Below are 11,342 nucleotides of genomic sequence, written 5' to 3'. Positions count from 1 at the left end.
AACATGAAATCCACTTTACTTTTATTAGCAAATAATATTTGAAAGTCACAAGGGATTATCTCTCTCTCTCTCTCTCCTCTCTCTGTCCCTCTCTTTCCTGTATTTTCTACCTCGCTCAACCTCTTTCCTCCTATCTCTCGCTTCATCTCCTTTTAATCTCCATCTTCTCCTTTTTATCTGTCCTTTCTGCGTCCCTTTATTGATAAGCACAAACATGCACATACAGTTCACCTCATCCTCCTTAATGCTCCTGATCGGACAAAACGATGACTCTGACCTTGAGGAACAGTGTGTAGGGAAGAAACCAGAAGAATCATAATGCAAGAGGTTTAGATCCATCTGCATACTTTGTGGGATGCAAAAGCAGAGGATGTTGATGTAAAACAACACATTTTCTGTGACATTTAACTTAAATTGCAGAGCAGGAAGTGTTTTATTTCGGAGGCCGTCTGAAAAGCTTTTACCTTCTTTCAGATGCAAAAATGCTTTTTCCCATGTGATTTGAATATTTTACTGGCAAAAAATACATCTTAACAAGTCATTATCTATTTAGTCCATATGGTTTCTTATTTCAAGATACAGACACAAGTAAAAAGGTTTCTAGATGTCAGTTAAACACAGAAATGATTCTGTTAGATGGAGGTTTTTTGCAGCTTGTGTAGTTAGCTACACACATGTATGTTGCATCCAGCTAAAACACACCACTAAGCAGAGATAAAGTTACCACCCGGCTTTAAAATCACAAATTGCAGTACGTTCAGGGGCCATAATCATGAGTCTGTAAAGTCTTTTCACTTTTAGTTTTATTTGCACATCTTTTCTTGTTTCTTTTCCTCATCTGTCCAGAAGGACAGGTGTGTTGTTGTTTCTTCTTCTCCTCTGCAGATGGTTACATGATGTCTTGCTGGTGTTGCGTCGACTCGCTGACGACCTGCAGGGCAGAAACGCAACAGTCAGTAGACTATATATAAAACAGACACCTAAAGAGACATTAAGACACTGTGTGAGAACCAGCACACAGGTTCTCTGTCTGAATAAATGCCTTTTGTTCCAAAGTAAAAGAGCCTGGTGCTGTGTATGATTTTTCAGGGGCTGCTCACAGCTGGAAAAAATGAAAACTAATTGTGGATGGAGGTCAAACAGCTCCAGGAACACCAGGACTTTGATTGACTTGCGTTGTCCTGTAAGTATAAAATCATTTTGATCCGTCACAAAACGGCCAGCAGGCCTTCTTGTCTTCACTGTTTATTAAATGCACTTCAAATGTTTGTCTGTAATTTAGTTTTTTTTATCTAAACTTGCTCATGTGGTTCTGAGAAGTTTTGATAAACCACAGATGGAGTGTGGTAAAAACTATTAAACTGGTAGTTTTCTGAGAGTATACTTTATAGTGTACTCTCACAAACTATAAAGTGGGCTACTAGTATAAAACTAGTAAACTATCAGTATACTTATAGGATTGTTGCAGTACAAAATAAAACTTAGATGTAAATTAGTTGTGCACTCTTATGTTTATTATTCTTACACTTTTATAAACTTAAAAGTGGCCAATTTAGTCCCAAGAAGTATTAAAGTAGTACACTTACAAGTATACTACTGGTACATTGTTATTAGTATTCTTACTACATAAAGTATACTTGGGAAATATATACTTGAACTTTACTTATGTATACTTCATAAAATATACTGCTCATTTGTAAGGGTCTGTTGGAAATACTCACTATAAATCACTTGTTTTATGAGACACATACAAATAGAACTAACTTGATAAGATGGTGGAATAAAGCACTAGCGTGCCGTCCTTAAACAAAGCCAACAGGGCTGCACAGGAAGATGGTGATAACATATTACTGGAAAATAAAATGTGACTTGTCTTAACACGTCTGTGATGTATGTTTTCCCAAGAAGCTGCGGGTGCAGCGTGTCTCAACTCGGGTGGGACGGGATGTTTGGATGGCACAGTCTGGCTGAACTAGTCACTGTATGTGTGTGTGTGTGTGTGGAGGCGTGTTCGTCCCCTGAATGACATGGAACAACGTCACATGTCCTCACGCTTTCAAAGCTGAAGACAAATGCTGTGTTGCTGAGGTGAAAGGTGCTAAATGAGCTTGTAAATTGTACATTTAGCTGTATCTAACTGAGCTATTATCAGGACAGGAGGTGAAGAGGTTATTTAGGGCAGAATCAACTAAAAGTGATCCGGTCTAAGTGCTGATCAATATAAATGTAGACCCATTAGTTTAGAAATGAGTCAATATGTGAAAATCGAGGGGTTTAAAAGGTCACGTGTCGATCCACACCGAATCCTAAATCCTTGTATTTTTTTGTTCTAGACTTTTTTTATAACAGATTTTCTTCTTATGGTTATTTTTGGGGATGATTTTTCCTTTGTTTTGTCGATGATAGAAGAGAAAAAGGAAATATCGGAGTGACTGATGAAGTTGGCTGGAAGCTTATAGAACAGATTATTCTGTAGAGGGACGATACTTTTACATTTGTATGACAACTAAGAGGAAAATGTAGATATATCTCCTGCAGTGTTCCTGCTCTTCTGTGTGTGTTTTACCTCTCCATCGCGGGTCTCGATGGTCTTGATGAGGACAGTTTTCTTTGAATGCATCTCAGAGGAGCGCTGCTGGTGCTCGGGGCTGGTCTCTGTTTAAACACAGCAAGAAAACATCATCAACAGGACAGGAGATCATACCGCTGACGTTAATAATCTGTTGTTTAAAGCAAAAACACAAGACGCATGCTTTTATATTAAAGTTTACCATTTTAAACTCCCCCTAAAATAAGGTGACCAGATCCCAACAACAACGTGGGACAAGGGATACAAATGCTGTGCAGTCTCTCGTAAAGTGGGACACCTGTTCACCCTACCCTAAAATATAATACAGGAAGGATCCGAGAATCCTTTTCACATTCTATTTTGCTTATTTTATTATCATGGATGATGCCATGTGCTTGTTCCATTTGGCATTTACATGATGGTGAATCATAAATCAGTGAAATGCATTGTGGGAGAGCACAGCCTCCAGACCATGTGCGTCCTCTAGTGGTGTGTTCAGGTTACAGCAGGTGTGTTCATACCTCTGAAGCTCAGGGTGGAGTAGCTCTGCACAGGCAAGGTAATCCTGCAAAGACAGAAATAAAAGTGTTATATAATATATTTAATCCCAAATCATAATTCTGCAATTAACGAAAATTTAGTTTTTAAGGCTACAGTCGTCCTTTAAAATCAGATTGTAATTCAGTTTAGCAGCATACGAACAAACTTGTTTCAACAACAGAGCTTAATATTAAAACTCTTTTTACAGACACAAGTCTTAAAATCCTTCTTTTCTTAAAGGAAGTCAACATATAAAATGTTTGAATCAATTTAGTTTCATATTCAGTCTTTGTTCCTCCATCATCACCTGCTCTCCTCCCCTTCCAGCAGCTTCCTGTAGGTGGCGATCTCCACATCCAGCGCCATCTTGACGTTGAGCAGGTCCTGGTACTCACGGAGGTGGCGCGCCATCTCGTCCTTCATGTTGGAGATCTCTGCCTCCAGCCGGGCGATGTTGTCCTGGAAGCCGCCGGCCTCGCGTCCGTGGCGGTCCTCCATGTCCCTCATCTGCCTCATCAGGGACTCATTCTGGATTTGTCAAAGAGACAGGAAGTGAGTCCATCAGTGTAGTGTGCGTGTGTGTGTGTGTGTGTGTGTGTGTGTGTGTGTGTGTGTGTGTGTGTGTGTGTGTGTGAGAGACATACGGTGCCTTTGAGCGAATCGATCTCGCAGGTGTACGACTGGATCTGATGTCTGAACTCCATGGTCTCCTGCCGGGCCTGCTTCAGTGCCTCGTTGTTTTTATTCACTGCCTGGTTCAGGTCGGACACCTGGAGGGACAAAGGTCAAAGGTCACACCAGTGCTATTATTACTTGCTATAGAGATCTAATCTCTTTATTTATAATCTTTAAAGCCCATCATGATAACAATGTCTCCCTCTCTCACCTTTGACTTGTACCAGTCCTCGGCCTCGGAGATGTTCTTGGCGGCTATGCCCTCATACTGGGCTCTGATGTCTCGCAGCGCCGCCGTCAGGTCCGGCTTGGACATGTCCATCTGAATCTGCACCTGAGACTCCTGCATCTGCATCTGCAGCTCGCGGATCTCCTGCAGGAGGAGGAGGAGGAGGAGGAAGAGGAGGAAGAAGAAGAAGAGGAGGAAGAGGAGGAGGAGGAAGGTCAGGTCAGAGTACAGAAGGGATTAGTTCTGAATATAGTATGTGTCCACACGTCCAGGTGAGAACGGGAGTAGCAACCAACCACCCTTACCAAAAAGTAGTATACTTCAAGTTTATTTTATGAAGTATACATAAGTAAAGTTCAAGTATATTTCCCCAAAGTATACTTAAGAAGAAGAATAAGAAGAAGAAGGAGAAGAAGGAGAAGGAGGAGAAGAAGAAGAAGAAGAAGAAGAAGAAGGAACCTCTTCATGGATCTTCTTCAGGAAGGCGATCTCTTCCTGCAGTGTCTCGATGCGTCTCTCCAGGTCAAGACGAGCCAGAGTGGCAGCATCCACATCCTGACACAGATCGGTAAGAAATGGTAAAAAGTAAGTCCAGCAAATAGTTAGGTCTATATGCATGATCTCGGTCTCTATGGATAGGTAAGACCTCAGAGAATTCATCCTCAGTGTCAGTAACATTGTGATTGTTACTATGCCGGAGTAAACTGTGATGAACCAAAGGAAAGATTTACATTTTTATCCTCTCCTAAAATGTTTTCTAGATTAGACAGTGGATAACAGCATTATAGCAATGATGCCATGCACAGAGATGCCACTGAATTCATTCAGCAAATCCTTGACTACAACTGTGCCAAAGCAGATATAAATAACACAAAGCACATCGATTCTACAAAGGTTTTAGTGAGGATAGGACCAGGCGGACTCTCCATTTGGCCACTTGGATACCCAAAGTGTGCCAAATGGGTTTTATACCTCTTGAAAGGGAATTTGGCTCTAAAATACTACTGATATCCACTACAGGAGGCGATGTGCACACAATGGAGCCTTTGGCCATGACATTCACCCTGTGCGTCACCACATTCTACCATTGTGCACGGTATAAAATAAAAAATAAATAAAAAAATGGTATAATTTTGACTCCAAATGGAGTAGTTTTATTACAATAATGAAATATGATCAAGTAAAACTTAGATGATAACAAATAAGATCAATAACAATGTAAATAAGATAACAAAAAATAATCCAAAGTCAAGTATGTAAACAATATCAAAACGGTTAAAAATATTATAAAGTAAAAAAAATCTTTTTCCTGTGTTGATTTTATAACTATAAAATATTGAATTGTTTGGACAACATCCACTTGAAGTGTTGTTTTAGTCGCGTTAAGGCCTCGTCTTTTAGAAACTATTCAGAAAAAAGACCATCACAGCATGTTATGAAGTTTTTAAAGGCAGAGTTTTAACACACAGCTCAGCCGAACCGGGTAAGTACAGCGTTTATCTCTGAAAACTTACAGAGAAAACATTACATTTCAAAGATGTCTCTGATTGGAGTACTTGTAAATACCTTCTGTAGTAATACAGTATACCAACAGTAATAATACGCAGTATCAGTAATACATGAGGGACTCACCGCCCTGAAAGCAGCCAGGTTGTTTTCTGCGTCATCTTTTTGGAGAATCTCCTCCTGCAGCCTGACGACAGACAATGGCACCATAAATCAAATTGTATTTATTGTTTAAATTGAGCATTTATTTTAAGGAAATCCCTGTGCCCTTTGTCCCTTTTCTCTATAATTGCTGCATAGTTTTTACATGGAAACTCTCTAGAAAATGATTAGGAAATCCCAGAGGAAGGTTGTGGAGAAATGTTGAATCATTTCTCTATTTTGGTGACCTAGAAGTAGTCAAATTTAAATATACTGAGTCTAAAAAGACTGGAATTATCCCAAAGAATACCCACCATGTGTAAGTAGTTTTAACTGTCAAATGTAGAAGTCCCCAACATTGCTTAAACTGAGTGGTTTTTAAATGTTTCATCTCACATATGTTTGGGAAATGATGTTGCCAATAAAACATCTGAGCTGAAACGCAAAACACAAAATTAAACAACATCTTTATGTTTGTAACAAAAGCTCTTAAGTTATTATTGTAATCCTCTGAACAAATACTCATTTTACTAATTGAGTCAGGAAATACAAAGTCTGCTGCACATTTAATGTTACTGAACTTACAGCAATAAAAACCCAGATAAAAGTGAAAACTCTTTAAATCCCTTTAAAGGACCTTCCAGTGATTCTTTTATATTTATTATTTAATTGCAGTAGCGCTGTATCTTTATAAAACTGGCACTTCAAATGTAAACCAGAGAGGAAGGACGGATCGTTAGAGGTCCTTCAGATATGTGGAGCTCTTTCCTCTCCTTTTATAGAAGACGATACTGTAAACATGTGTGTGTGTGATGAGCTCTAACTTTGGTCAGACGTGGGCAGTAACACACACACATTTTTACAAGAGAATATTGTAGATTAGAAAGAGTCTGAGCAACAGACGACTGTTTGACTTTAAATTTGTGTTATTCTCTGGTTTTGGAACCAAGCTGATGAAGATGTTTGGGATTCAGCAGGACGAAGACGAGTTAATGCAGGAATTAGAGCTCATCGTCAGGTTTAATTTAAGATCAGACAGACTGCTGAAAGCCTGGGAACATGTCTTTATAATCATCAGTCTATATTAAATGGGTATATATGTAACTTGAATTTTATGGAACATGTTTTAATTATTATTAGAATATGAAGCATAAAGTATTTAAAGACCAGCAACATTGAAATGCTGCTTACTACTGCATCAAAGATAATACTTAGTCTTTTCTGTATCCACAAGAGTTTTTATGTAATTCAAGACTGTTCAGGGACCCCAGTATGCAGAAATATTCAGATACACCGTTATAGAATAGGAGACAATAACACATTTATACTGCATGTGATTATCATAAAGTGGGCATGTCTGTAAAGGGGAGAATCGTGGGTACCCAGAGAACCCATTTTCATTCACATATCTGGAGGTCAGAGGTCAGAGGACCCCTTTGAAAATGGCCATGGCAGTTTTTCCTTGCTAAATTTTAGCCTAACTTTAGCCCAGCGTTATGTAGCGATCTTTACCGACAAGGTGGTATGCCATGGTTGGTGCCGATGGATTCCTTATGTTTTCTTGTTTAATATGATATCTGTAGCTTCACTGTAGCTCTAAAACTGAACCTGCTACAGCCTCTGAAAGACAGTGAAGTCAGTCGGGATCGCGGGTCTCTGAGGGTTAAAGATACTTCATGTAACCACAACAAACAGCAGATAATTCTGCCAGCTGAGAGACTCGCTCATCTCCCACACGGCTGGTTAAATCATGTCTTCATCATATCCCTCCATTCATCCACCTGTCCATCCACACCTTCATTCACCTTCATGTAGTCGGTGATTTGGTTCACCTGTTTACTGGACTTTCAATGTCAAACTACCTCTTAAAGTCAACGTTTTCACATGTTTTAATCAGCACGTTTATTCATTTCTTTCTCCCTCTGAGTGCAAAATCCTTTTTTTCCACCTTTCTATCATATTTACATACACACATTTCTCTCTCTGCGTCTCACACACACACACACACACACACACACACACACACACACACACACACACACACACACACACAACCTTGTAAGCAGCTGACATGTGCATTCACACCTCTTCTTAAAGGAACACACACACGCCATCTTGCCCCTCCCACCTGATTTTGAGCTTGTCCACGTCGTCAACCAGGTTGTCCCGCTCCACCTCTATACGCGACCTCTGATTGGTCAGGATCTCCACCTGCCTCCTGAGCTCGCTCATCTCCTCCTCGTACAGGTCGGCGATACGAGTTGGCTCGCGGCCGCGCAGCCGCTCCACCTCCACGGCCAGCGCCTGGTTCTGCTGCTCCAGGAAGCGGACCTTCTCGATGTAGCTGGCGAAGCGGTCATTCAGGTGCTGCAGCTCGACTTTCTCGTTGGTCCGCGTGGTAAGGAACTCCTGGTTGATTGCATCGGCCAGGCTGAAGTCCAGCGTCTCGCCCATGCCGGCGTAGGAGCGCCCGATGGAAGCCCGAGAGGTTGCCAGGGGCTTCCCGTAGCAGCTGGAGGAGACCCGGTAGGCCGGCGCGGAGCTGCTCCGGGTCACCTCATAGACCCTGGAGGAGGCATGGCCCCCGCCGCCGCCGCTGTGGCCCAGCAGAGAGCGGTTGAGGGAGGGTGAGGCGTAGGTGCCCTGGCCGAAGGTGCGGCGGTAGGAGGAGGCGGTTTGGGCGGAGGAGCTGTAGGAGGCCATGTTGGAAGACAAGGAAAGCCTGGTGAGGGCTGCAGCAGAGGGGAGCACTGACGGAGAACTTGCTGCCCCTGGCTATTTGTAGTTACCCCCCTCCCTCACTTTCTACCCCCTCCTCCCTCTGTCTCCTTCTCTTTCCTTTCTTACCACCTCTCCTTCATCTACTCCCTCATTCTTCCTCATCCTTTCCTCTCCCCTCACCGTCTCCGTCCACCCCTTCGTTCTTCTTTTCATTCTCATTTATACTCGGAAAATCATTTTAGTAATCTGTGATGCTGAGAATTTTGTACACAACATGATTTAGTTCAACACAGATTAATGTCCCTTAAAGTTAGGATGTTAAACATTTAGGTCCGGCAGTAACAGCTCTGGATGACGATGGAAGAAAATGGGACAAATTGCACCTTTAATAAGGCGAAATAACCACAATCACAAAGACAGAAGTAGTGCGTTGTAATTAATTGCGCTACATTTATTTTTATTATTTTATATTCTTCTGCATCGATATCCCGGCTGTTTCAACGCACTTTTATAAGGCATGAATAATGAATAATAATGAAGGACACATGAATACAGTTGGGCTCATTGGATCCACAAGAGTCTCAGCTTTATAGTGAAACCCAATTTATGTAATTCAAGACCTTTTAGGGACCCCAGTATGCAGAAATGGTGAAACACACCATTTTAGAATAGGCAAAAATAACATATTTATACTGCATTCAAAAAAACTGCATGGTTTTTGCCCCAAACTGCATGTGATTATCATAAAGTGTGCATGTCTGTGAAGGGGAGACTCGTGGGTACCCATAGAACCCATTTTCATTCACATATCTGGAGGTCAGAGGTCAGAGGTCAAGGGACCCCTTTGAAAATGGACATGCAGGTTTTTCCTCGCCAAAATTAGCCCAACGTTGGATGATGATGATATGTATTTGTATGTATTTAATTGACCAATGCGGCACATTGCAGCAAAAACTGAGCCAGGTTTTTGCAGGAGTCCTCTGCATTGATTGAAATAAACGAGGGAGTCTGCGCTTTTGTCTCTAAACGTAACCACATGTGTCACCTTCCCCTGCCTCTGTGATCTCATGACATTACGATGTGAGGATGCGAGGACTTTGAAAACTGTGTGTCATCCTCACATGGTGAGGCAGGTTGTTAATGACGGCGCCTCTGTGTGTGTGTGAGGGAGGGGGAGCTTTGACTAACCTGCCTTAAAAAGGAAAACTATCCCATCCTGAGAGACGGGCAGTGTGTCCCTGCAGGAGCTCCCAGAGCAGGAGAAAGCCCACATTCCCAAACAATATGTGCCATTACTGATGATATCATTAGTGAGTGTGTGACAGTGAAGTGGATTTAAAGGGAGGTTCCCTCTGGACTCACATGTGCTCTGAGTCATGTTGTATTGAAAAAAACACGTTAACACTTCATTATAGCTGCTGTTGCATTTTTGGGAATCATTTTTAAACACATTTTATTTAAAAGTTGTTCTGAGAGAATCAAATCAGCTGCAAAGTCTGTGGGTTTATTACAAACTTTCTTATTAAAATAGCAGGAGACACAATCTGTGCAGTATGCATTTATTGGATCTTTACACAGATAAGTGTGCACATTTCATCTCAGCTCCAGCAGTGCTCTTTATACAGTATAAAGAATTATCTTATTAAAACATATACAGAAATAATGAAATATGATGGCCATCCCCATGCTCTGTTATGTCTCATAAGTTGTTGCAGCAAATTTTGGGTTGATTCCATTTGTTACACAGATTTGGTGCTAAATTTAACCGTTTCTTTACCACTGGAGAGTTGATAAAAATGATCAATAATCCTTCCAAAATCCCACATTAAGACACCAAGACCTTGAGGAACACCATAGAAAAAGCCATGCTGTGATTTGGGATCAAAAACTTTTGACATTTGGAGAATAATGCAAGAATTGCATTTCTCAGTGATTGGGTGGCGAGTACTTGTGTTGTTTAAACTGCTCATAAACCCCCTTATTGTCAATCTAGCTAGGAAATCCATCCATCCTCTGAATGCTCTAGGTCTTTAGTTTGATCCATCCATCCTCTGAATGCTCTAGGTCTCTAGTTTGATCCATCCATCCTCTGAATGCTCTAGGTCTCTAGTCTGATCCATCCATCCTCTGAATGCTCTAGGTCTCTAGTTTGACCCATCCATCCTCTGAATGCTCTAGGTCTCTAGTTTGATCCATCCATCCTCTGAATGCTCTAGGTCTCTAGTTTGATCCATCCATCCTCTGAATGCTCTAGGTCTGTAGTCTGATCCATCCATCCTCTGAATGCTCTAGGTCTCTAGTTTGATCCATCCATCCTCTGAATGCTCTAGGTCTCTAGTTTGATCCATCCATCCTCTGAATGCTCTAGGTCTGTAGTCTGATCCATCCATCCTCTGAATGCTCTAGGTCTCTAGTTTGACCCATCCATCCTCTGAATGCTCTAGGTCTCTAGTTTGATCCATCCATCCTCTGAATGCTCTAGGTCTCTAGTTTGACCCATCCATCCTCTGAATGCTCTAGGTCTCTAGTTTGATCCATCCATCCTCTGAATGCTCTAGGTCTGTAGTCTGATCCATCCATCCTCTGAATGCTCTAGGTCTCTAGTTTAATCCATTCATCCTCTGAATGCTCTAGGTCTCTAGTTTGTGGCTGTAAAGTTTCATGAGGCTGTGATTATCCTAGAGGTCACCACAGGTCATTTTATACAGTGAGCAGCTTTACAGTGAAACCCAATTTATATAATTCAAGACTGTTTATGGACCCCAGTATGCAGAAATATTCAAACACACCATTTTTAGAAGGAGAAAATAACACATTTGTACTACATACAAAAAAAACTGCATGTGATGATCATAAAGTGGGCATGTCTGTAAAGGGGAGACTCGTGGGTACCCATAGAACCCATTTACATTCACTGATCTGGAGTTCAGAGGTCAAGGAACCCTTTTGAAAATGGACATG

General features: G+C 41.4%; 1 protein-coding gene across 1 annotated transcript; it reads right to left on the bottom strand.

Annotated features, from left to right (window-relative positions):
* desmb (desmin b) lies at positions 1–8,517 on the bottom strand. Its single transcript, XM_074626487.1, has 9 exons — positions 7,789–8,517; positions 5,646–5,706; positions 4,473–4,568; positions 3,996–4,157; positions 3,754–3,879; positions 3,417–3,637; positions 3,091–3,134; positions 2,567–2,655; positions 1–931 (listed from the first exon to the last, which is right to left on the bottom strand). The coding sequence occupies exons 1-9, from the start codon at positions 8,361–8,363 to the stop codon at positions 890–892; spliced, it is 1,416 nt and encodes a 471-aa protein (XP_074482588.1). The 5' UTR covers positions 8,364–8,517; the 3' UTR covers positions 1–889.
* Positions 8,518–11,342: the final 2,825 nt, after the last annotated feature.

This window comes from Sebastes fasciatus, chromosome 24 (assembly GCF_043250625.1).
Source record: "Sebastes fasciatus isolate fSebFas1 chromosome 24, fSebFas1.pri, whole genome shotgun sequence".
NCBI classification, from domain to species: Eukaryota; Metazoa; Chordata; class Actinopteri; order Perciformes; family Sebastidae; genus Sebastes; species Sebastes fasciatus.
Note: the sequence above shows the minus strand (reverse complement) of the source record. Positions and strands in the feature narration are given on the sequence as shown.